We start from the raw sequence: 27,811 nt of genomic DNA on the forward strand, positions 1-27,811 counted from the left end.
CATTTTACTTGTGAGCAACGGCACATTTAAATCTTACAAATATAGTTATTTGGCTTATATCGTGATAGATATCGTTATCGCCTGAAATGAAAAAAACATATCGTGATATGAAAAAATCTCATATCGCCCAGCTTTAGCTGGGATGCGTGACAGTAGCCTAAAGCTTATATTGTTAACTGCTAATTATGTGGCAGTGCGTCTCAGACCATTTTATAGTTATAAAGTTTTATATAGAGTAACATGAAAGTAATCCAGCAAGTAGGTTGACAAATGTCTCTTTCTTCGAGAAGTAAGTGTGTAGCTTATGCTGCGGCCACAGTGGGGAAAACAGTGTCTGGAGACTGCAGCACAGGAAAGATTATTGCAACTGTGTGGAATTAACTTGCGATCTTGTTGCCTTTGAAATGGTCACTTTAAAGATGGGGATCAGGTCTACGACTATTCGCAGTTAGTGACGGGGGTGCAAAGACAAGTTGATGAAACAGCAGAGACAGAGTCATCACTCGTCCGTCTGCCACCGAATGGGATCAAGTTGCCAATTGCATGCAATCTGTTTGAGAGAATACCTAGCTCCTGAGCTACACCCAGACCTTAGTGGCTAGAGTGTGATGTAATTGCAACAGGACAGCATTTTAACTGGAAAACAACATAATTTCTAGGCAACCTTGCTTTTTGTATAAGAATATAACCAGAATACAATGAATTGGCAACCAGTTGAGTTGAGTCCCCTATAGCAAAGAGATACATCGGAAAATGATTTGCACTCAGCACAGATCGACTCTGACTGCAACGTGCCGATAATCTGTCCACATTCATAAGATGGAAAATATTTGCAAACCGTTTCCAATCTGCAAGTGAGTCGGATTCAGGCTGTGAATGTTTGGAGACAGGTTGCCTTCCACCAGGCAATCTGTGCAATCACCTTGCAATAAAAAATGACATCCTGAGCATGTTGCACACTCAATTTAGGGTAGACCAGTTAGTTGCCACAACTAGTCTGTTGCCAAAAGGCACAGTGCTAAATGAAGTCACTGTTCAACCACCGGTTTTGGGGGGGTTAATGTTACTGCGCCATAAACACATTATTTTAAAAAATACTGTAATGATCCTAACAGTGTTCACCACAATATTGCCCACCAATTCAGTCAAAAATGGCCAAAGAAAGTCTGTGAAAGAAGGGCAACACATAGGGTAAAAGATATACACAGGTAGAATGATAACACTGACTGTAATTACACATCTGCGAACTGGAAAATGTGTTCCATTATTCATAAATACTACCTGTGCTGCTTAAGTGACAGTTCACTTTAAGTATAACAATGGAAAGCAAATCAAACTAACTAAAGGTGGCCAGACAGAAAAGCGCACCGCTGAACAAAAGGCAATAATCTTCGAGGTCAAGCCGTAGTAACTTAGGACTTGTTATCGTTCATCTTATCTATTTTCAATTTTATTTTTACATTTTATCTCTGGGAACAGTTTTGTTTTCAGAGAGTTTGCTGAATAAAGTGTAAGTTTAACCTTGTGTGGCCACTTCAGACATTTCTTTGATCAGATATCCAGATGATAAAGCTTAGCTTTGACTTTTAAAAGAAATTGTTTTTGTTCCTAGATTATTTGAATTATCTAATTTGTTCACTACAGCTTTTATATTGAATTATTCACTGTCCTTTTAGCAGCCACAGCAGCTCAGTGAGACATTTAACAATGGACAGCTTCAGAACAAATGTGACTCTTGTGGCCAAGGCCTCAGTATAAACCACGGAGGAGTGGCTGATGTGCTATTAGAGTTGTCAGCAGGGCAGCACAAGTCAGAGTCAAGCTCCTCTCTTCCATAGCTCAAGATGGGGTCCCATCTGCTGTAAATTAAACCACCGCAGTCATCATCAGGGTGTCTATCTTTACAAATGAGCTCTTCAGAGGCCGAACACAATCTGTAATCACCTCTGTTTGTTGAGGAGTACGGGGATAATGGAAGTAGATGACCATCTTCCTTGACACTGTCTGGCCAGTGAATGTGGGAGAGGAGGTGGGATGGATCTCTCCGCCCCACTGCCTCCTCATAAGAATGACAAAGGAGTGATGAGTCAGTCTAATGCAGAAAAGTAGCAAAGAGGAGTAAATGAGAAAACAGAAAACGACGCACAAAATGTAGAACAGAGCCATAATAAGAGAACAGAGCCAATGTTCCATAAAATGACAATATCTCTGTGTAAAAGAACCTGCAGATCAGGTTCTGTCTTATCGCTTAAACCAGGATTAGACAGGGAGTCACTCCTCATGGCCTCGCATGTCAAAACACTCAACTTTACAACAGAAATAACTAGACAATTACATAAAATTAACTATAAGTTAAAGGGACTAAAACAGTGGGAAGCATTGTAGGACATGTCCATAATACCTCTCCTAGGAGGCCTCCAGGACACATCATTATCAGGTGCCTGAACCACCTCAGTTGGCTCCTTTTGCTGTAGTCCCTCTCGAATGATCGAGCTTTTCCCCCCCGTCTCTAAGTGAGAGCCCAGCCACTCTTCAAAGAAACTTCTTTCTGCAGCCTCAATCTTTCAGTCACTACCCAAAGCTCATGACCATAAGTGATGGTTAATTTATGTGTTAGTTTGATTAGCAGCAACAGTAACCATTAACAAAGTATGACTGCCATCGATGACCAAAAAGCTATCACTTGGTCAGATGTTGGAGCATCTCCACAAAGTTAGCTAAAAATGTTTTGCTGTCATGACAAGCAAGAATTAAAGTTAGACAAAATATTATAAAGGACCTCGGTACATGAGCTTGTTGTGTTCTCATTAAAACCTGCAACACGAGCACTGCAAATGCAATAGTGAATAGAGGATTTCTCTGTAGTGCATAGCTGCGTTTCATAGGGGCTAGAATGGCCTTGGTACATTGTTCCAACTCTGATTACAGTTTGTTTTGTAGAGTTTTTTCCTTCCTTTCATTGACGTCAACAGCCAAGAGCCTTCGTGCTACCACGGTAACAAGTGCTGCGCTACTGCATCAAGCTCAAATTAGAAGCTAAGGAGTGATTAGGAGTTTCAGTAACTTGCACCTCCACATGAGGCCCTGTCATTCACACTGCTCTGAAAATACACCGTGAGCCCTTCACCCCAGCTGGTTTCCTAAGATTGTAAGGGAAACGGCTTGTAATCACTTTGGTATTGATTAAGCTTCTTACATGTACACTGACAAGAAGCTATTAAAAAGGCAAGAAACCACGTAACTGTCGCTGTTTAACATTAAAACATTTTCCACATCCGTGCAGAATTTTTGGGTAAAAGGATGTTTCACCCTTTTTTTTGTTCGGCTCCTTTTTGCCTGTTAAACAGCCGATGTTTGAAGCACCGCTGGACCATGTTCAAACTCCAGAGTTAAGCTTAATCAAATTATTGAGAGCCACGTCGCCTCTGCTGTCAGAAAATCATTAATAAGTGGTCTCCTTTAACACACTGGGCCTCTTCTGAACCATTCTTGTGATTTGAAACCTTGAGAATTTCTCCTTTGAAACTGTTGAAAGCAAATACGTGCTCAGGATAGGAGATGGCAGAACAGGGTGGGAGGTGGGACCAACATTTGATTTGGAGAGTACTTTGAAGTCAGAACGGAGAGTCATTGCTGCTATAAAAGCTATGAGAGTGTGTGTGTGCAGACATCTGTGCACCGACTGAACAGTTTCTTTCTCCCCTTCCTCTCCTTTTATATCCCCGATTCAAAGTGTAAAAGAAGTTGAGCCGTTCAGTCTTAAATTGAAATCGAGTGTGTGCTTTAATCTCGCGGGCCACAGCAGGCTGTTGCATTAAGGCTACATGAGGATCAGAGCTGCCAAACGAGCACCATTCGTCTTGTAATAAAAGATAAAGCCGCTGTAATTACAGCACAAAGAGGTTGCATCTATCACTAATGTTCTGTCTGGGTGTTTTTTTTTTCTTTTAAACTTTTAGATAATGTAATAGAAGGTGATCAAGTATCAGAAAGTAGAGTCAAAGCTGGAATATTTCATCATGCTTAATTAGCTAAAAAAAAGTAATAAAATTTGTCTGAAACTGGTAAAAAAGTAAACAAAAAAAAACTGCCCATCACAGTTTCCCACATCTAAAGGCGACATGTTTCAAATTACTAACTGATTCCACATGTAGGAAGCAAGTAAGGTTTATTTATATTGTGTTTTCCAGTATAAAATGACATACACCAGTTAAAAGGGTATAAATGGATCAAAGTAAATAAAAGAAAGCCTGCACAGGTGGGTTTTAAGCTTCTTTTGAAAAGTGCCAGCAGTCTCCACAAATCTCCAGTCCAACGGAAGCAAAGTCCACATCCTGGGAGCCGGAAACTCAAAAGCACCGTCTCCTTTTGTTTTTGATCTGGACCCAGGTGCCACCAACAAACATCAGTCAGCTGGCCTAGTAGTGGCGTATGGATGTAAATGTTAACAGCAATATAAAGAGGAATGTGACCAATGAAGAGCTCTGAAAGTGGTCACCAAAATCTTAAACTGAAAACAACTTTACAATCCCCAAAGATTTTCGCTGATTACTTCATTTGCTTCTGACTGAAAAACACTCAGATGATTTAGTTGGTTTGCTGTTTTGTTCTTCTTTCCCTCTGCAACTTTAATTAATGAAAACACTGAAAATATGGTGCGATCGATCAATCGCTGCCATCTCCTAAGCTCACATCCTCTGAGCCTCTCATCTCACAACCGGCGTAGTTACTAGAAGATGGCCCACACTCGAGCTACATTCCCCACATAACTGGAGACAAATCCACGTTGTATTTAGGCTCAAAGTTCATATTGTATTTCATGAGAGTATATTTTAATTACAAGAATTTTATCCACGTTTCTCTCATCTGTGATAAAACCCAAGCTCTCAGTGGAAATAATAATCCATCGTTTTTGTTTTTGTTGTAGTTTTTTTATATAGTCTAAAATTCAACCCAGTTTATAAACAAAACGGTGCCAAAATACAGGAAAAAAGATACAACTGAATACATAAAAGCAGAGAGCCCACTGATGAAAGCAACACAGTGTTGATCTGGCATTTTTAATACTTTTGTATGGTATTATATTCTGCCAGACCAAAGACGACTGTTTTGCAGATTTATACATTCATAAACGAGTCAGTTAAACTTATGGGATATTGTTGTTAATCACTCAAGCTGCTTTGGTGTTAATGAAATGAACAACATGTGCAGCAACAATGAGACAACCCTCGAACCAGGAATGGTTTTAAAGGTGGCGGCCACTGATGTTTTTTTTCTTCCTCATCTTTTTTGACTAGTTTTGACTAATTCTATAGTTTTACATTTGGCTAGGGTTAGTGTCATTACTGGGAACATCACGCAATACCTGGACCCTACAGTTCATGTCAATGATCAGCCTCATTTGTTGAGGGTATGCAGGCAGCTCCTGGAGGATGAAGGTATTAATGCTATTGACTGGCCCACACACGCTTGCCTGACCTAAATCCAATAGAACACCTCTGGGATGTTATGTTTCGGACCACCTGCAAAATGGACTAACCTGCCACATCATTTTATCGCTTTTCATACCTGTCTTTGAATCTGTAGGGTGATCATTTTCGTTTCCATCAAACAATGTGTCGCCCTTTCATTCACCTTACACTCGATATAAGTGTAGATATGCAGCATGATTTATTTTATTTTCAATATTGAGATCTGATGTGTTTTCAGAGTTCGTTTAAGTTTTTCAAGCAGTATATTTAATTTGAGTCCACTCTTTTCCAGGGTAATTAAAATGAACTTGTATATGACATGAGGACAAAATATACCACAAAACAAAAAAGGATTCAGTCTCAGATGTAGTCAGGCTTCTTTTCATGTGTGCTACAGTGTTTTAGAGCCAGATGTCATGCTTGATACTTGCAGTGACTGCACATTCAGATGCTGATAGAAATCTGTCCACCCTGTCTCTTAAGCTGTTACCCTCGTGGTGTTTGACTGATTCTAGTTTTCTTGTTGAGCTCAGACTCAGTGGTTTCTGTGTTGGGGGAAGGAGATGCATCAACATTTTGTTTCGCTCTCTTTATCTTGTCAAATCTCTCAGCCTCTTCCTCTGACTGTCATTACTTTTCTCGCTCCTGGAAAACTGCTTAGACATTTAAAAAAAAAAAGGAAAAAGGAAAAAAGGGCAGATGCGTTACTATGACAACAACCTTGAGTCACATCATTAGCTTCAGAAAAGCTGCAACACGGACCCATTCAAAGCATGTAAATGAACTTTTTGTATTTTCTTGTTGCCATTAAAGAAATATTTGCGGCAAACAGCACGCACCGCTGATTTCTCAGATGAGAAAAGTGTGTTGGTAAGGTCAGCACAGTTTGGCCTTGGTCTTCACACAGACTGGGATGAGGTGCATTGTTTTGTTTGGGGAATTCAGATAAGAGGAGCAACCTGGGAAAAAATGTTTCTGTGAGCTGGATTAGGTTTGCCTCGCTCATTACAGAGAATCCCTTTCTCCCTGCTTGTCAACAGACTCTTGACCCCTCACATCTTCTGTTGCAGGTCCATCTCTTGAAGGACCAGCTGAGTGCAGAGGCCACGGCTCGGCTGGAGGCCCAGGCTCGCGTCCACCAGCTGCTCCTCCAGAACAAAGACCTTCTGCAGCACATCTCTCTGCTGGTTAAACAGATCCAGGAACTGGAGACCAAAATGTCTGGACCAAATTCCAGTGAGTGGACCTATAGACATGCATACTGTATAATACACTTTAGATAAATAGAGATGTTCTGATGATATAAAAGTGCTCACACATCTACTGAATGTACAGGGCAAGAGTAGACAGGTTGCACCGGGCAAGTGTGTAAACTGTGACCTGCATCAGCCTCTGCTGGCAGTCAGTAGGAAACGGGATGTAGTTTGTAGTTCTTGCTTGAGGAAAAAACTCATCACCTAAAGCAAGATGTGTCAAGCATAAGGCCCGAGGGCAAAAATCAGCCTGACAGAGACTTCAGTCTGTTTGACCGGACAGCTTTGGAAAATGTGATGCTCCCTCAACTTGTTCTGTAAATTTAGGCAATTATATCTCAGAGCTTAAGCCCAAACAGCCGTAGCAACAGATTTCTGTTTTACTAGAGCACCATTTCTTTATCTGACCTACTCAACATTAACATGGGCTGTAAGTGTGTGAACATAATGTGCAGTGCCTTTGACATCTCTGATCTAGATGATAGGCTGCAAAAACACAGCACAAGGGAGCTTTTTGGTTTCAATTCGATTTTGGCCCTTACACAAAATGTAACTTTAATTCTTTAACTATAACAAGGCAGACTCATCCTTCAGATGTGTCCATGAAAATAGTTCTTTGCATTATAGTATCTTATTAATGCATTAATTGCTGACGCTTCAGACTGCTGTGTTGTTCTTTGAGCTCAAGTCTTCGTTTTCATAATGTTTCGCTGATTATTTTTAACAGGCTTTGGAGGTTTCTCACTGATAGAGAATAATCAGCATGCACACACTGCAAACATATACTACAAAATAAGCATATTTAAGTTTCAATATAATTCTAAAATATATAGAGACCTTAAAGTATTTAACAATAGTTATAAAACGCAATATACATATAGAATGTAATAGGAAAAAAAGGGTAAATGACCAGTTTTTCATTAAAACTGTCAAAGACTTTTACTCCCAGGAAGTAAAAGGAAGTAAAAGGTTCCTGCTTTTAGTCTGTTTCCGCTTTCTTTTAAAGACTTGATCTTTTAAAGACATTAGCTGGAGGGGTTTATATTTATCTGGCCATGCACAATTTTACTTGCACATTATTTCATGTATTTTGTGGGCTATAGATCTAAATTATTTATTATATAGTTTTATGTTATTTTTATATAGTATATACTTTTTCCAGTAAGTAAAGGAAATATTACGTTTTCAGGTATTGGAAGTGGGAATTTTCTTATTCCCAGTTAGAATTTTGATCTGGAAGGTTCCTTCTGATTCTTTACTCAGAAAGTCGGAGCAGCCCCACCAATCCTGAGTTAACAGTCCAAGATGGTGGCGGTAAACGGCACTAAAACTGTAAACTGTGAGGCAGCAGTGCTAGCCACTGATCCACTGTGATTAAAAGACAAACATAAAATTAACACAGTAGTAATCTATATGATAAATAATAATTGTAATACCTCCATAGTTGATTCATTTTTACCCCTCAGCTGTAAAAGGCTCATAGGATATTGGCGCGTTAACTCAAGTTTGTGAATTCGATAACCCGAAAACGAGGCAACGTAGGAATTTCAAATTAACAGTATATGTTTATTTACTAAAGATCTTTTATTCTGTACTGCCACTGTTGTGTATGCACTCTGACTCACAAAATAAGCCACATCCAGAGCACTGACCAGGCTCTGTCCATGAACGTGCTGCTGTGGTGTTCTTAAGCACAAAAAACATGCATTATGTTGTATTGTTAGTGATGCATAAATCGCTCTACCTTTCCAAAAGCCGAAGCAAATCCTGTTTTTCCTCACATTTCCAGCTATCCTACCAGAACGCACAAACTTACTCCTGATTTCCAGCATCCAAGAGATAACTGGAACATGGCATTAGTCGCTGTTAAAAACTAAAAGCAAATCAATTTTACACCCAGTGCAAGCAGAGGTGGACCAGTTTAGTGTCAATGACATAGTCTAATACAAACAAACATGTTTCTGAATGTCTTGTCTTTTCTTCTCATATTTCACTGGAAAAAACTGGAGGAAAGTGTCAAAGGTCCTTTGATCATGCTGACTAGGTGATTGGTCAAAACAAGTCATGTCCTCTGATGTGTCTCCTTTATATCTACATTTCGATACAAAGTTTACAGTTGTAAATTGCTCTGTTTCAAGATAACATTATATCCCAGGCAGAAAACTGGGTGCCAAATAATTCCTTTCATTTAGACATTCATCTGTCCCTTGCCTCTAACAACGTTCCTGCTGTGGAAAAAAATTGTACAACCAAGGCAAAGAGAAACTCTACCAAGCAAATGATATGGGAAAAAGCTCAGCTGAATGAGCTGTGAGTGAGATATCTCACAGAACAGAGCTGTTCGGTCACACCAAAGGTGCCGTGACAAACAAGCAAATGTACAATGACAGTGACGAGAAAAAGTGAAAAATAGGCATGAAGGAGGCAGAAAAAAGGCATTAGTAATTCTACATCACACTCTAGGTCAACACACATCACTGTCAGACATGCAGAGCAGACGTCCAGCAACACACGGCGCACAAAAGCATTAAAACGCAGACGTGTCCAGTATAAGATGTCCTTTCCATGTCTCCCCCCTCACTACCACACAATTTTAGTCATCCGTTTCATCTGCTGTTGAGACTGTGTGTGTGTGTGTGTGTGTGTGTGTGTGTGTGTGTGTGTGTGTGTGTGTGTGTGTGTGTGTGTGTGTGTGTGTGTGTGTGTGTGTTCCTGTCTAGCTATCTTTGTGAGGACCGAAATCTGCATTCTACTATACTTGTAAGAACCAACAGTAACTTGTGAGGACTCACACACTGGTCCTCACAAGTTTGAAGGCTTTTTTGAGGCTCAAAATGTGGTTTTAGTGTCTGGGTTACAATTAGGTTATGGTTAGGTTTAGTTACCCTAGGGTTAGGGTTAGGCATTCGTTTTTAATGGTTAGGGTTAATGGGAAAACATTATGTCAATGAAGGTCCTCACTAAGTTAGCTTCTCCAGCAAATATGTGATGCCATCAGGTGAATATAGGTCAAAATCTCTAAGGAATAATCCCAACGCCTGGCTGAATCCATGAAAAAAGTGATCCTCTTCAGAGCCTTCTGGCTGGGCAAAGGAGCAGCAGTGGCAGACAGTTCCTCTCAGTGTACTGAGCAGTTCAAGAGGTCCTTTATCCCACTGTAATAAGACTTTTTAAACACCCTCCGTGTGTGTCTGTGTGTGTGTGACAAAAAATACATCCCCTAAAAAACAAACCAAAAAAAACAAACAAACATATATGTAGCATAATCTAAAGCAGATTATACTGCAGAAGCAGTCTGAGAAGTTTTTGTAGATGTTTGATTGATGGAGTTGTTTAAACTCGAACACTGCAACTGCTGTGAACCCAAACAAGCTACTGCTACTGTCCTCTGCCAAGGAGTGAGTGAGTCATCCTTCATGTTTGTTCTGGGTTGGTATTGAAGACGTCTTTCTTTAATGCATCTCTTTCTCACTGTTCCAGCTCCAGGTCTGTGCTGTGTGCCCGTGAAGAACCCTGCTAAACCTGTTTCACTGAGCAGTCGTGATGATGATGAAATGCCTTGAAACATGTTGTTTTTTCTCCTCTGCTTATGCTGTACGAGCATGCACTGATTTATTGGTCACAGAGTGATTTATTTTGCTGGGAGTTGTAATCTTATATTCACCACAATTCACAGATATGTACGTCACATACATTTTATCTTCTGCCTGCAAAGGTGATGGCAGATTCATTTCAATCAAGGCTCATTTTTAAAAGTGGTTGAAAACATTTTATGTATCTCTGTTCTTCACTTTCCACCTTTTGTTTCACCTGAAATCTCCTTGCTTTATCTCCTCCATCCAGTGGGTTCCCAGGACAGTTTGTTGGAGATCACCTTCCGGTCTACAGTACCTCCGGTGATATGTGACCCCACGACACCTAAGCCTGAGGTGTCAGCCCTCAACCTGCACACATTTGGCAACAGCGACGGGACCAGCAATGCCTTCTCGTCATCCAACGGGACTCTGGGAAGCCCACTAGGTAGGGACCAATGTCTACTCAAACTGGAGTGTTTCCGTTTCCTCCCGGGACCCCCGGGGCCTCCACCTCCTCGACTCCCCTCGCCTCCTCATCCGCTCAAGATTAACAGGCCAGAGATCAAAAGTCCAGAAGCGTCAGAGGGTCCAGTAAAGTCTTTGTCCTGCGACGTCAAATCTCTGGGCTGCCTGGAATTCGCAAGGTTTCGCGAGTCGGGTATTGCCTCAGAGTACGAGTCAAACACGGACGACAGTGATGACAGGGAGGATGAGGATGAGGATGAGGATGAAGGGGAGGATGAGGACGAGGAAGACATGGAGATTTTTGGATGGGGAACAGATCAGGAGACAGTGAGGCTACTTAATGTTCTCAACAGACAGGGAACTCCTGACTGCCTGGGAGATGAAATAGCGGTGTAACACTTTAACCTGCCCCACCCCCCCATCCGGAGAATCCTATGGTGGCTTGTTTTGTTCACTTACTTAAAACTGCTATGTGAGAGAGACATATATTGGATGTACACAACTACATAATCAAGGCTAACGTGAATTTACCAATTTTTTTTTTTTTTAACCTGATGTTGTTGGCAGATTAAAGTTATAAGCTGTCCTCTAAGGCACATTCAGCTTGAACTTGAAGTGAATTTAAGATAACTATGGTGTCAGCTGTTTTTAGACGGACATAAGGCTTCTATGGGAAAACATAACCTTGTCGTGCATTCGAAGTCAGTACATTAAGTCACACTGGGGAAAACACTGCTGCCACGGTCTTTTGCCTCTGAAATGGTTGGCTTTTGCAAAAACACTGAGTAAGTCTGCTTTTAGTCTGAGAGATGAGAATGAGGTTAATTTGACCATTATGTGCAGTTTGGTCATAATGATGCTGCAGCAGTGTGAAAAGTTGCAAATCTGTTGTCCTCTACATAGAAATTCACGGGTTCGAGTCCGACCCACTGCACTTTCTTCTACTTTGCACATCTTCCTCTTCCTCTCTCTCCCTCTGCTTTCCTGTCACTCTTCACTGCTCTGTCCAATAAAGCAGAAAAAAGGCCAGAAATAAAATATTAATGAAATTCACACTAACTACTTGAATTCAGCTCATAAATTTGAAACACAAACTCAGAAATATGTCTGTGCAGTCAGAGTTGAACTGATGGGATGTCTTCCATCGGGACATGTGCTATCCCGATGGGATTAACAGTGGTGTCCCAGATGTAGAGGGCAGATAACTGATGGCTCTAAAACTGGACAACTCACAAGAAAACAGTCTAAATCAATTAATAAGGCCAGAGCATCAAATGTAAAAAGAAACCTAATTAAAATAGTGTCCCTTTAAAAAAAGGACACATGTGGGCACAAACAAATTAATAGCAGAATGATAAATCAAAAATCATCGACAGCATGACATCAGAGAGGAGACCAAACAAGAACATACCAAACATTATAAATTTTAGGTTTGTCAAACTTATCATCCTCATACAGGAGGCAAAAAAACAAGTTCACACAGGGTAACAGGACATTTTGTTAGCTAGAGGTTATCACAAATCAGCTGTAAGCAAATAAAGTTTGATTATAGATAATTTGCTTCTAGTTCAGGCTGAATTCGCCTTAAGAATAATAATCTGAGTTGGTCACGTACCCTTGGAAAACAAGAGTTTGAGCCTAATCTGTATGCACACTCATGCATATGGGGATGGGTATTGATAAGATTTTCACGATTCCGATTCCATTTTCGATTCTGTTAAACGATTCGATTCTCTTATCGATTCTTTTTAAAAAGGAGAACACTAAGGTCGATCAGCTTAGAACTTTGTTTTATATCTTCTCTTTGAACAAGATAGAAATTTAGGAGTAACATGGCCTTACAAACCCAACAGTGAGATCTTAAGAGATCCAGCCTACGGCTCTTCAATGGGGTGTCACAGGGTCCCCAGGAAAAAACCTTGTAAATGTAAAATAATAAAATAAATATTCTTCTGTAGCAATAACAAAGTTTAACATAAATTATTCAGTAGCAATTACACAAGAATATCCAGTAATGTCCCTGCCTACAATTAAACACATTCACTTACCGTAAATCGGGGCCCTCTGCTGTGGCAAATGGGTGCAAGCCTTTTACCACAAACTTAGTCACTGCTCGGTGACATTTGTCTATCCTGGCCTAAAAGGAGACGCTACCGGTAGGCTGCAGGGAGAACTGCCAGCGAGCACCAGCCAGACTCCCTCTGTCTCATCATGGTCACCTAAATGCACAGTAATGGCAGGTTTTGTAATAAGGCAGATCGCGCTAACATAATATGCACTGTTAGTTGATTATTTACCTGCCGCATTAACGGGAGAGCACGTGCAAATGTTACCGCTGCTGCTGGGTTGAAATTCATGAGTCCGGAGCGGAATTAAAAACACGACATTCATTTAAGGTCATCGTGTGTTTTGTCAGCAAATGCTTTTGCATATTCGTAGTGTTTCCTCCCTTAAATGAAATATCTACTTTGCAAGTATTGCAAGTTGCCCCGTTGTCATCCGTTCTCGTAAAGTGTAACCAAACTTTTTGACCGTTTGAGCCGCTTAGGCACCATGTTTCCTGCCAGGTAAATGACGCTTCGCAACGTGGTGACGTGATTCGGGGCGACTGGAATCGATAAGGGAATCTTTTGCAAAAATGGCAAACAATTCCAAGGATTGAAACAGTGGGAACCGGTTCTCAACAAGAACTGGTTTTCGATACCCATCCCTACATGCATATACTCTTATTTCTCTGAATCTGTTGCTCCTGTTTGCTTCCTTTTGTTTCCTGTTTTTTCATGACACACAGGCGTCCATCTATCAGACACACTCATCAGATTCAGACTCTTAAGTTTTCCCCTTTGGGTAAATTGAAGTTGTGATTCTGCGTGTACGCTGATGGTGTCATGGGGCTGTTAGGGTGTAACAGGAAATCAATCACTTAGCAAATAGAAGTTGTTTGAAAATGTACATATACAATAACTCCTCAAGGTTAGTTCAGGGGCAAGTGCTCACTCTGTCAACACAGACGGAGTAGCGATCATTCACGCTGACAGGAACAAGACAGAAGTGTTCGGGACTAAAGAGACCTGAGACTGACACACTCTCGTCACAGCTGGAGTGAAAAGCGACTCTTCCTGCGATGAAGCACGAACAGTTGGGTCTAACTTTTGGAGGGACTTTGTTACTTTGGAAAGGGAAAGTCCTTTCTTCCTCTGTTCATAATTAATCAAAGACTATTTTTAGACAGAAATCTCTATCTACCTGTACAAACTTTGTTTTCTACACAGAAACTGTTGGAACTGCTCCATCCTTGACCCTCTTTTTTGTCTCTCACTGTTTGTCAACTTGGTAGTCAGAGCATGTTTGCACTCTTTTCAGCTGTCCACGCACATATCTCCCGACTTTTTAATTTATGTAAAGCTGGGATTAGTTGGACCTCGAGGAACGCTGTTTGTTTCTTTTATTCATCCGGTAAACAAAACCTCTTCCCGCGTGCCAGAACAGCGGCTCGCGGATGACAGCCAAGAGCGGTCCCGTTTGTTTTAACCCAGCTCTGTGTACCGGCCTCCAGGCACGAGTCAATATTAAAGTATTCATTTTGTTTCGTGGGGAAAGCTACAGAGTTTTCATTTTTGTGTACCGTAGCCATAGTTTAACAGGACAGCCCTTCGCTCAGATCAGCGCAGACAGTCGTCCTTGGCAAAGGTAGACCCTGCAGAGATTTGAAGAGGAAGTGAGCCAAATCTCTAAGTGCTCAATATCTTTTTGCAAGAGCTTTAGTCAGATTGGATTAAACCAGTAAACTGCCAGCCACTTGCCATCTGATTGTGTTTGTATTAAAAGATAACAAAGATCCTATCTGCTGTTTGTCTAACGTTTGTTTGGATATTCGTGCCAAAGTGGTCGCACATGAGAACTAACTAGTGTTACCAGTAAATAATATGCAGGCCAGCTATAATTAGTCAACAGCATAGGTTTTCTCTGGCTTGACTTAAAATTGATCCAAAAGATCTAAATTACTTTTCTAGACATATAGAACTGTTCTTAATTTCTGCGCTGAGACAATTACGGAAGATGAAAGCAAAAGAAAAAGTCACTAATACTGAAATAAGCAAATGGAGCTAATAGTTATACAGTCAGCACAAGAGCATACTGGCAAGCAGTCTAATCTGTTATCACAAAGACGAAGCACTTGATAGGCGAATGAGTAAATAATGTAGATCTGGTCGTCCTTCAGTCAGAAACGCGATGTGAGGAGTCCTGACCAAGGTGAAACAGAGGGACACCACATAAATCAATAAGTAGCAATAATATAACTGTTGATTTTTCGATAGCCTACCTTTACCGGTTTGTTCAGTGTGGAAAGCAGAGGTGCCAGCCAGCTACTAGGTTATGATTCACAGAAATGCCCGTGCCTTCTGCAATTCCCAGACATCTCAATCAGCTCTATACTGCTGTATAAATCGGTGGATCTTGATAGACAAGTTCCAGTTTAGGCATAAGGTTTATACCCGGTTACAGGGAAAAGCAGGTTTAAACCTAGATGGTCCCAAAACAACAGCAAGTTATACCTTAGGACCAGAGTTGTAGACAAGTATCTTAGTCCCATCTGTCGTCGACTTGACAGATCCAAACAGACTGAAAACACAGCAGAAAAATAATGTGCTATTAGTTGTTAAGCAGCAATGGCTTTAAAAAAGAGAATCAATAATTCTTCACCTTGGGTAGATTTTGAAATATGCTCCTCAACAGCAATCATGCATGTTAAAAAAGAAAGGGTACTTGATGGGAATTGTAGTAGCAAAACAACCATGTTTGATGGAAGCAAAGACCTGCGTCTACTGGTGAACAGAAGAACTACAGTTCGGGCAAGTTGCACGCTTGGATTTCCATATTGATATTTTCCATTCACAACAGAAAGAAGCACTTCCAATATTCCAGCTCTAAGAATTCCCAATAGTGTACTCTTAAACTTCTTTGAAGTCCTTGCTTTTCTTTTGACTGTTGGAGCAGTCGGCTAAGGCGTTAGATCAAACCAGCAACACTGTGGTGTATGTCCTCTGATCGAAACCTTATCCTTCACATTGTCTTTTTTATCCCTCTTTCCTTGTGTTGTGTCTCTCTTTTCCCCTGCTGTCTTTTGTACGTGTTCATTTAAATAGTTAAAATCTTCACGAGTGGTTGAGCGCATGGCACAGGGGTGCAGATGCCTTCAGCGATCAGTCCCTCATTGAATTCCCGGCTGTCTAGACATTTGCTGCTGCTAATGTCTCATAGTCTCTTTCACTATATCTCTACTCCCTCTCCCCATTGTCGCTATGTAATTAAAGCAGAAATGCCCAGAAAAACCCCCACACACACGTTTAAGTCACATTTCAGCTTTTGATGCAATCACCGTCAGATAATGCAGTCATTTAAATATAATTAGAGGGCGCTTAATATCGACCAAAGACAAATTCAGACCTGTTGTGATAAATCATCAGTTAAAGCTCTGCACTGATATTATTGTGATTTAAAAAGATGACCTTACCTCATGATTCAGGTATTCATTTTAATCAAAGAATGTGTCTGGTCATCAAGACCGAAATTACCTCGGTGTCAGGCTCATTCGCATTCTTTGGCTTATGCAGAGGAAGATTATGTGAAAGCCTTAGACAAGGTATTCCAGGAGGCCAAGCATTATGTGACTTGAATTACACAAAACTAGCTTTTTTTTGGCAACTTTATCTGTTTGCACTACTTCTCAAATTCTTATTGTTGATTATATAAAAAGTTGTATTTTTTGTTCTGTTTATATATAAAAACACTAAGGGCAAGATCCTTAGGTTGTGAAAATAACTTGAGTTTAGCATCTTGATCTGCCCAGTCGATTTGTCACAAAATTTCACTAATGTGTGACCAGGTAAACAAATTATACACTACTTTAAACACAGCTTCCAGTCTGTAAATCTAACCATCCTCCCATACCCTCAGTTAGTGAACGGGTGCATCAGTGCTGTAGGCAAGTTGTGTGAAATAAAAGCAAAGCTAAATTCAAAGGACTGTTCAAAAGACAAGGGGCAAAAAAGATCCTCAAATCAAAATATTTTCCTTTTTTTTTCAGTAGCCAGTGGTTGTAAATTAAATACTTTGAATTTTGGATTTGATGGTAAAATAAAACACACTGGTAGAACCTTGTCATTTTTATTTTATAAAATTGAAAAAACAGATTCGATCCATCCAATCTCTTCCTTTTACCCTTATCACAGTCGCAAGCAGGCTACAGTCTATCCCAGCTACCATAGGCAAGAGGCGGTGTACACCCTGGACAGATCACCAATCTGACACAGGGCTAACATAGAGAAAACCAACTAACCAAACCCAACTAACTGCATGTCTTGGACTGTGGGACAAAGCTGTAGTACCCAGAGAGAACCCTCAGAAACACCGGGAGAATATCAGACATAAAAAGGCTGGTCAGATGGTGGAGTCAAACTCAGGACCTTCTTGATGTGAGGCACCACCATACTGCCCTAAAAAACTAATTTATTGATTAAATTAGATAAAACTGTTTTGTTACCTTTAGTTATCCAGTAATGAAAAAGTTTAAATTTCCACAGGACTCTGCAGGACTATGTAAAAATTAAATACACCTCATCCTCATTCAGTAGGTTGTAGAACTTGACTTGAAACTTGACTGTAAGGTGCCCAGGTCCCGTGACTCCAAAATAAGCCCAAATCGTCACCTCTCCACTACCTTGCTTGACAGTTGGCATGATGTGTTTGTGCTTATATCCTATGTTTGGTTTTTACCAAATCTGCCACTGCACATAACAGATAAACATCTCCACTTGTCTTTCCAAAGGACATTGTTCCATAACTTTTTTGGTTGTTCAGATGCAGCTTTGCAAACCGAATGTTTCTGTTTTGTTTTGCCTTTACAGAGAAGAGGCTTTCTCCTGGCAACTCTTCCAAATCAGCCATACTTTGACATTTTCTAATTTCTTATAACATTTAGCATACTAATTGAGGCCTGTGGAGTCTGACATGTAGCTCTTGGGGTTACGCAGTTTCTCTTGTTTCTCTAAGGATTGCTCGGTCTGACCTTAGGTTGAATTAGCTGGGATGTGGCAATATGTTAATATGCAAAAGCCAGATCAGCAAATGACCAAAATTGCCTCTTTTTTTTCCAAATGGAAGAAGTAAGTATGCACATATTTGTTATCACAGATCTGCACAGAGTGCTGTAAAAAGCGTTTTCACTTGAGTGTATGTTCGAACATTTACATTTTAGTAAACCCTTTTGGTGGTTTAACAAAATAAGTTACCCCAAAGTCAAATATTCTATCAAATATTAAATATGCTGGCCAGTAGTGCTGTTTGTTGTTAAAATTATTTTGATATGAAGAGTGTACCTAAATGTGATTTGGGGAGGAACTATCCCTTTACCAGTATTGCACAGTGCATTTTACACTCATGGTTTAGCCATTTGCGTGTCTTAAGTTGCATGTCTTTATTCCTAACCTCGCTATTCTGCTCAGGCTATGGCTAAATAGTCTTTTCTACTTCCATCTGATTTCATCTATATTTCTCTCACACACTTGACCTTAACTTTATTCCCCTGATCCCCACTTTTGCGCCGACCTCTCCAAAATGTCAGACACGCTGTAATTCTAAACAGTCTCTTGTTGTTGTTTTCTATATTAGTGATACATGCTGTGTGTTTGGAGGAATAAAGTACAGCCCACAGCCTTTAACCTTGACAAAGAGGTTAGTAATTACTGCTAAAGTACGTGCGGAGGACAAAGTGTTATTATGAGGGTCTGCTTTTCATGAAATCTTTATTAATATAACCATCTGTTCTGTGGATTTATAGGGAGATCACATTCGGAGGCAAAGCAGACAGGATGGGTGTGTGCAGGTTCAGTTTAGTGTGAAACTCATTCCTACTTTGTAACTAGTTATTGATTGAGGCTGTAATGAATTTACAGGACAGCTGAATTCTGGAAAGAAAGAACTGTCTGTTTCTGGTTGCTCGTCTGCAAGTAGTGTTGGACTGAAGACATCTAGAATTGATAGGCCTCTATTTGCATTCAAGGGTAATAGCAAGCACCAGTCCTCACCAGTGAAGAGTAAAAAATTCAATTTGTCCCAAACTCCTTTAAAAGCAGAAAATGTTTGACCTTGAGAGGTTGAGATACAATACTGTTGTAATATAAGAGGTTCGCCTCCACACTCAATCGCCAGTAGATTGTGTTGAAAAGGTTTAACTCTCGTATCTACAGATGCTTCAAGTCGGGTCCGGTCTTAAATCTTAATCTTTGTTGCAGCTTGTCTCTCTCACGCAAACTCTGTGATTTCCTCCCTCTTCTCAGCACTGATAAAATGTCTGGCTGGGATTTTCGCTGTGATTCGGAGGCCACGTTGCCAACCCGTCTGACCAAGCACAGCAGGGTTTGGTGACTTGTATCGATTTCCCCGTCACAAGCGCGTGTTGTTTGAAACCGGGGTTAACTACTGGGATAGAAAGGGAGCAAATCAATACACAGTACACAACTCACGCTGTCACCAGCAGGGACACGCTCAAAGGCAACACACACAAAGCAAATGCGTAGCAGGTTCAGAGCTAGCCAACCAAGGCATGGCACACACCTACAAGCAGTGGAACTCAAAACTGTCTGGCCCTGGTTGGCCGTGGCATGCACTGTGCAGTCTTCAAGGGGTACAGCAGAGACTGTTTTTCATTACTTTGCTTCTGTGCTTCAGCAAATTGGTTTTGAACTTACAGTGGGGCAAAAAAGTATTTAGTCAGCCACCGATTGTGCAAGTTCCCCCACCTAAAATGATGACAGAGGTCATTAATTTGCACCAGAGGTACACTTCAACTGTGAGAGACAGAATGTGAAAGAAAAATCCATGAATCCACATGGTAGGATTTGTAAAGAATTTATTGGTAAATCAGGGTGGAAAATAAGTATTTGGTCAATAACAAAAATACAACTCAATACTTTGTAACATAACCTTTGTTGGCAATAACAGAGGTCAAACGTTTACTATAGGTCTTTACCAGGTTTGCACACACAGTAGCTGGTATTTTGGCCCATTCCTCCATGCAGATCTTCTCGAGAGCAGTGATGTTTTGGGGCTGTCGCCGAGCAACACGGACTTTCAACTCCCACCACAGATTTTCTATGGGGTTGAGGTCTGGAGACTGGCTAGGCCACTCCAGGACTTTCAAATGCTTCTTACGGAGCCACTCCTTTGTTGCCCGGGCGGTGTGTTTTGGATCATTGTCATGTTGGAAGACCCAGCCTCGTTTCATCTTCAAAGTTCTCACTGATGGAAGGAGGTTTTGGCTCAAAATCTCACGATACATGGCCCCATTCATTCTGTCCTTAACACGGATCAGTCGTCCTGTCCCCTTGGCAGAAAAACAGCCCCATAGCATGATGTTTCCACCCCCATGCTTCACAGTAGGTATGGTGTTCTTGGGATGCAACTCAGTATTCTTCTTCCTCCAAACACGACGAGTTGAGTTTATACCAAAAAGTTCTACTTTGGTTTCATCTGACCACATGACATTCTCCCAATCCTCTGCTGTATCATCCATGTGCTCTCTGGCAAACTTCAGACGGGCCTGGACATGCACTGGCTTCAGCAGCGGAACACGTCTGGCACTGCGGGATTTGATTCCCTGCCGTTGTAGTGTGTTACTGATGGTGACCTTTGTTACTTTGGTCCCAGCTCTCTGCAGGTCATTCACCAGGTCCCCCCGTGTGGTTCTGGGATCTTTGCTCACCGTTCTCATGATCATTTTGACCCCACGGGATGAGATCTTGCGTGGAGCCCCAGATCGAGGGAGATTATCAGTGGTCTTGTATGTCTTCCATTTTCTGATGATTGCTCCCACAGTTGATTTTTTCACACCAAGCTGCTTGCCTATTGTAGATTCACTCTTCCCAGTCTGGTGCAGGTCTACAATACTTTTCCTGGTGTCCTTCGAAAGCTCTTTGGTCTTGGCCATGGCGGAGTTTAGAGTCCGACTGTTTGAGGCTGTGGACAGGTGTCTTTTATACAGATGATGAGTTCAAACAGGTGCCATTCATACAGGTAACGAGTGGGGGACAGAAAAGCTTCTTACAGAAGACGTTACAGGTCTGTGAGAGCCAGAGATTTTCCTTGTTTGAGGTGACCAAATACTTATTTTCCACCCTAATTTACGAATAAATTCTTTACAAATCCTACCATGTGGATTCATGGATTTTTTTTTTCACATTCTGTCTCTCACAGTTGAAGTGTACCTCTGGTGCAAATTACTGACCTCTGTCATCATTTTAAGTGGGGGAACTTGCACAATCGGTGGCTGACTAAATACTTTTTTGCCCTACTGTACAATAAGGTTAAAATACAGACTTTAATACTGTTTGTTCATGTCCAAGTTGGATGGCCGGTGTTGGAGCATAAAAAGGTGTCAGAACTTTAAAAATGGCTACTCAGTTACTTTCATCTTCTTTTTGTCCAAAAGCAAGATGACCTGAAATGTATTTATATATAACGAGCAGAGCAGCACACTCGATAACCCGGATACCTGCTACGCAGCTTTGCTCCTCTGACATAAAAACTCAACCAACAACTGTAACTGTAGCAAACATAGAACAAATCAATATGAAAGAGTGTGGATGCTATGATCTCTGCTGTCTATAATTTTCCATGGCAAACCCAGGATGTTTCTGAGATGAAACAAGTGCTCAATATAGTAGACGCATACAGGAGAAGTAAATGTCTTAGACAAACCAACCAAGCAGTGCTCTAGGGAAATGTTGTCCAAAGCTCTTGACTGACGGGAAGCCAAATAAACAAAAAAACTGTCAGTCTGCTGCTAATCTGCTCAAGCATATCAAGGGTTTAAAGAGAGTATTTCTCTTATGTTGAGGTCAGAGGCCAGAAGAGAATGGCCAGACTGCTTCAAGTAAATAGGAAGGCAACAGTAACTCCAATAGCTACTCATTAATATAAAGGTATGCACAAGAGCCTCTCTCAGCAGGATGAACCTTGACCCAGAACTCCTCACAGGCTCGTCGAAATTTGAAATTGACAGATTAAAAAAATGTTCCCTGTTTTTATAGTAGGGTCAGAATTTTGCTTAAACAACATCCTGTCTTATATCAGTGGTTCAGGTTGGTCATGATGGTGTTATTTTATGGGGGATTGTACCAATTTAGCTTTGTTTCTATGCTGCAACTTTCCTAAGTGTTGTTGCTGACCATGTCCATCCCTTCATGACCAGCAAAGGGAAGATGGTCTCAAAGATTCATATCATTTCAAATTGGTTTCTTGAACACGACAATAAGTTCACTGTACTCAAATGGCCTCCACAGTCACCAGATCTCAATAGAGAATCTTTGGGATGTGGTGGAAAAGGATATTTAGATGTGCAGCTGACAAATCTGCAACTGTGTGATGCACTCATGTCATTATGGACCAGAATTTCTCACATTTGTTTCCAATCTGTACCACAAACAATTGATGTAGTTCTGAAGGCAAAAGGGGGTCCTACCTGATACTAGAAAGTAGGGGTGCAACGATACTCGTATCGATATTGAACCGTGCTTTCGGTTCGGTACACATATGTAGCGAACAATACAAAATTTTTAATTTATCTTATCAACTTTTCTTCTGACGATGCTGTCTGTGTTGACAGCTCAGTGGATCTCTTTGTTCGACTACTCCGCCTAGGCTGCACTGTCGAGCGCAGATCCACTGAGCGCAGCGCAAGCTAACAAAACAGAAGCTAAGCTCGTTGCAACATGGCAAATTGAACCTCCCCCACCCTCATTCAGATCTGGCCTTTGGAACTATTTTTGTCTTCATGTGAAGCATGACCCTGAAGGTAAGCGTGTCATGTTAAAATATATATTTATAATTTTAATAAATGACAAATTAAAAAAGCATGAAAATTTTTTTGTATCGAAAAAATATCGAACTGTGACACCAAAGTATCGAACCGAACCGTGAATTTTGTGTATCGTTACACCCCTACTAAAAAGGTGTACCTGTTAGAGTATCTGGTGAGTATAGGTGTAATGTTTTCTGATTATTTTCAGCTATTATTTTTACTCTTTGACTCTACTACTGCAGCTTGTCATGAGTCACAGTTCAAAATAAACCCTGTTTAACTCTGCAGCCCCTGAGTTCATCTTCTGTCTAAAACAAGTTGTTTAGCTCATTTTACTCTTCCTTTAAGCCTACTTTTTGATTGGCTCCTCCTCGCATGCAGAAGGTTTACACAGCCTGTGTCTTATGGTCATATTTTACATGGCTTCTCTTGTTGAAATCTCACATAGCCAAGAGGAGAAAACACTGTGTGAGGCGGAGCTTTGAGACCAGTTTAAGTATTTGCCTCACAGGGATTGCGCAGATACTGATTTCATAATTTGAAACATTGACCATATGAAAGTTCATTATTGTAACACAATAAATAAGTAACCAAGCTGACCTTCAACTGATGCTGGCTACAAAGTAAATATGTTCAGGTCATTTTATCTTTGAAAATAAAACACATAAACAACAATAACATTTAGTACATGAGAAAAACACTGGATATGATGAAAGTCACTTCCACATACGGACACACGTTGATTCTGTTCATGTTTATTTCCCCCGGCTCTTTGTGTATGAGCCACATATAAAGAACTGTGTGTGCCAAGTGCTGTGTGCTTGTTAGGAACTGGCTGAGGTCGTTTTCTTTAATGTGAAAGTAGTGCTGACAGAGACACGAGGAGTTAGAAGGTCGCATATAAACAAACAGTCACGGCAGCTCCTCACAGTGCTGAAATTAATGACCGTGTTTGCCAGAAGAGCAGAGGGAATAAAGGACTTCCAAAGCTGAGCAATTAATCCTCTGACTTCGACATTAATGATTGGAGCCAAGTAGGAGTTCACCAGAAAAGATTCCCACTAACTAAACTTTGCAGACCAAGCTGCATCAACCAAAAAGATGGAGTTCATTAGTGTATGTCTGTGGGTGCATTAGCGTCGTGAAGTTTTATGCTTTCTTAACATTTTGTGTCCATTGAGCTTTGGTTCCCCATTAGTATCATGTATTCACAGTCTCTGACAGTGGTCTCCCACTGGGTCAGAGGATTTGAACCAGACGCCTACCACTCACTATCCAACTTTTTCAGCTTCCTCGAGGAGGCATTTTTCTTGCTTCTCTCTCAGCATTTACACACGTCTGCATATCCATTTGAAGGCAGTAGAGACCTCAGCGAAAACCATGCTCATGTTCTGACTCGATTCTTGCTGTGCATTGACATCTGGATGTCTTTGATGTTCCCACGGTGCAGAGCTAAAGGCCATGCTAAGCAGCAGCCTGGCCTGATACATAATCTGGAACATGTGCAGCTCCAGATGTAAAGAAATAAAAAGAGCAAACTTATCGCAGCACAGCTGAAGGCCCGTCTCATCCGCATCTGCCTGTCAGCCCGTCTGTCTTGTCCCATTTCTTCCCTTCTTCTAAAGCTTCCTTTGTGTCTTTTCACTTATGCGCTGACAAAAGCGAGCTGACAAATGTAGTGCGTACACATGCTGAATTTAAAGTGGAGGTGGAAGATGGAATCAGCCTCAAAGAGAACAACTCCCACTGAGCCAGGTGGGGGCTGAAAGGAAAGACAAGAGATAACTTTGATCACTTTTAGCTCTCAGTTAGATACATCTCAACTATATTAGTGTTTGATGTGTCATAGTAGGACTGGAAGTATGACATATTTAGATACATCGTATCCCTCACCATGCCTTTAAGAACCAACTCAGATTGCCAAATAATGTTGAACACACAAGAAGCACAGTTTGTTTCAACCCCCCCAAGCCTTTGAATAACTGCCTCATTACTGCATAGCCAAAAGGCTCAGTGGACACACATTCTTATCTGTACACTTTGTACTGTTGTTCTGCTGCCTTTCTGGGCTGGGTCATTGATTCCAGTGGAATACCTGGGGATACCTGAAGCTACTTTTTGCCAAGTCACAAGCTGGTCACCACAGTGGGTGGCTATGCATGTTTGATTTGGAATTTTTGGGCTGGATCCTGTCCCTTATGCAACCTCCAAGGGAATTTACAACAGTTCTTAATAGAATGGACCAAAAACACACAAACCTGAACTAAGAGAATTAGATAAAGCCAGAGAGTAACCGAATACCCGGAACCACAGCCCCATTATTTTCTTGCTGCCTCGTTTCCCCCTTGCTGTTTCTTTCATGGCGACACTCATATTTTGGTGACTCAGACACTCTCACCGGGAGCTGTGGGGTCAGACAGACTGTGATGTGGCAAATGACTGAATGAATTATTGATCTGATGACTTTGATCTGGAGGCGACTGAAGGCACACAGACATGTCTGGCTACAACTAAGCAGTCTGTAGTCTACCCTCTGTTTGTAGGTCTCCTATTTCTCTGGCTTATTTTCCATCACAGTGGACGTCTCGGTACATTAATTTTAGCAGCACAGTTACCCTACACTGCAGATTGTTGTAAGGCCAGTGGGAGAGTTTGAGAAATCTTCCACATGATACATTGTTGCAGGTCACCTGTATTTCAAGAGACATCTAGTGTTATATGTCTCCATCTAGTAGACGTATAACCATTCCTGTCTGGGCATGCACAGTCTCATCTTCTCAAAGATGACCCGATCAGCGCCAACTCGCTAACGGAGATTTGCCACATTAATGCAGTTATGGCATTAACGTCATTTTAACGAGATTAACGCTGACAGCTCTAGTCTTTTTCTTGTTCCAGCAATTTGAACCTGTCTTAACTTAACTACATTGAATATCCAGATGAGGTTTTCTGGGCTTTTTTGTTCTTTCTTTCTCAAAACAATTATTTTCCATAAACCAAATTCGAGCATCAGTGTGATGGGATATGAGGACACAGCCCTGAACACAAGTGGCACATCAGTTGGATGTTTCCCTCTAACAGTTTAGCCTTGTAAAAAAAAAAAAAGCATCCACCGCTCCTGAGACTCCCGTGTTGCTGAGTCAGATAAAAGAAGGTCGCTTATGATCCAGTAATGATGACTCATCATTTGTATCATTTCATTTCATCATTTCTTTGTAAAACCACCAGTCATTTCGATTTTTCACCAATCCGGTCAAAGTGTCTAGATACACTGGAACAAAATTAGATTTAAAATGTCTTTCACCATAATGAAAGTGTCTCATAAGCAGAATGTCAACATGCAAACAAGTACTAAAGGTTTAGCAGCATTGGTGTGTGATAGTCAAACAGGTGTGCCACAGTAATTGCTTTATTGAGCAGTCAGGTCAGGTCGACTCACTCCATTCAGCATTTCTAACCTGTTTACAAAAACATAATCAGTATTGGATTCGGTGGAGATTATGTGGGATTAGTCATTGCATGGTCTAATTTAAATAGCAGAGATTCATTAGTTTTAGTTTTAATGGAGAATTTTGGCTATGCAAAGTCAGGAGGCTTGCTTCATTTGTATTAGTTTCATTCAATAGTTCTGGCGCCTTGTAGCCTAAATGCAGTTTCTGCCAGTAAAACAATCCCAAAGGGAAGGACAGAGTAGGGTTGTGCACAAAGTTTACCTGACGGAGAGGATGAAATGGAAGAAGATGGAGAGGATGGGAAGAAAGAGAAGGCAGGTTAGTTTTTTTTTAATAAGATGGGGGTTTTTTGTCCCCTGAGACTGAGGGTCCAAGTCTCGCACCAAGACAGATGTCGACTGATGTTTAGAGGGATGAAGTTTAAAGTTTAAAGGATATCTATGATCACGTGTGTCCAGTTTAAGAAGAAGAAGGGGAGAGCAGGTTGGGTATGGCACTAGAGGAGGACGGGGCAGCTTTGTAATAATCTGCAGAGTTCAGATTTTACTGCTGAGCTGTTAGTTCCTTCTGATGCACTGCTGAGTCCAGCAGGAAAAGCATATTTCACTAATTAAGTTAGATAAAACTGAAATGATCTCCTGGGGGGGAAATTAGGCTGGAGATAAGATGCAGACAAAAATGTGTGAAGATAATTCTACTAATTAAAACAACTGAACAACCAGGCAGGAGATAAATGTGTCAAAATTTGTCTTAATTTAAAGTTTATCAAATCTATTAAGATTGTGTTATTTGTTAAGTTCTTTCAATTAAAAGCTGATTGATTTAGCATTTTCTTCTAAACACTGCAGATGGAGAAAAAGTGCACACTAGTGCAGGAATATTTCTTAATGCAGAATATGATATTCCTCCTACTGTTGACCTCTTGTGGCTAATTAAAGGACTGTTGTGATGCACCACTTTTGGACTTGCAGCCTGTAGGCTGTTCCAATGAAGACAGCTGTGTGGTGTGTCGGTTGTTAGCCCAAAGCTCACGTCATGTTAACAGTGATGATTGTAGACATGATGTTTGGGTCACTTTAGGACAGAATCAAATATTTGCTTTTTTTGTGAGTTCTTTGGTAAAATTACAAATGTGAATGGTCAGGGTGGGACATCCAAATGTACCCCAATGAGGCATAACATTATCATCACCTGCCTAATATCATGTTGGTCGTCCTTTTTAATGACAAAACAGCCCTGACCCCTAAAGGTTTGCTGTGGTATCTGCACCAAGATGTTAGCAACAGATCCTTTATGTCTTGTAAAATGGTGAGGTGGGGTCTTTATGGATCGAACTTGTTTTTTCTCACATACCATGTCAAAAGTAACATCCAGATGGATGGCAGGACCCAAGGTTTTTCTGTCAGAACTTTGCCCATCACACTGTCTCTGCCGGCTTGCCTAGGTCCCATAGTGCATTCTGGTGCCATGTGTTCCCCAGGAAAGCAATGCACATGCACCCGGCCAGCCACGTGTTGTCAAAGAAAAACCTGATTCATCAGACGAGGCCACCGTCTTCCAGTGCTCCATGCTCCAGTGGTGGACAGAGGTCAGCATAGGCACCCTGAATGGTCTGAGACTATGAAGCTCAATAGGCAGCAAACTGTGATGCACTGTCTATTCAAGCCAGTGCGAACTTTTTCAGCAATGTGAGTTACAGTAGCTCGTCTTCTTTTTTTGGTACTGGTTTTATTTT

General features: G+C 41.0%; 1 protein-coding gene across 3 annotated transcripts in view; it reads left to right on the plus strand.

The window, feature by feature from the left end:
* The window catches only part of LOC102198647 (capon-like protein), a 158,820-nt gene that overhangs the window by 99,076 nt on the left and 31,933 nt on the right, over positions 1 to 27,811 (plus strand). For all 3 annotated transcript variants that reach the window (XM_013913826.1, XM_013913827.1, XM_013913828.1), the window contains exons 7-8: positions 6,542 to 6,707; positions 10,568 to 10,744. In XM_013913826.1, coding sequence (XP_013769280.1) covers positions 6,542 to 6,707; positions 10,568 to 10,744 — 343 coding nt within the window. The remainder of the gene's footprint in view (positions 1 to 6,541; positions 6,708 to 10,567; positions 10,745 to 27,811) is intronic.

The sequence above is a fragment of the Pundamilia nyererei genome, unplaced genomic scaffold (genome assembly GCF_000239375.1).
Source record: "Pundamilia nyererei isolate P.nyererei 1_Seehausen unplaced genomic scaffold, PunNye1.0 scaffold00153, whole genome shotgun sequence".
Classification (NCBI taxonomy): Eukaryota; Metazoa; Chordata; class Actinopteri; order Cichliformes; family Cichlidae; genus Pundamilia; species Pundamilia nyererei.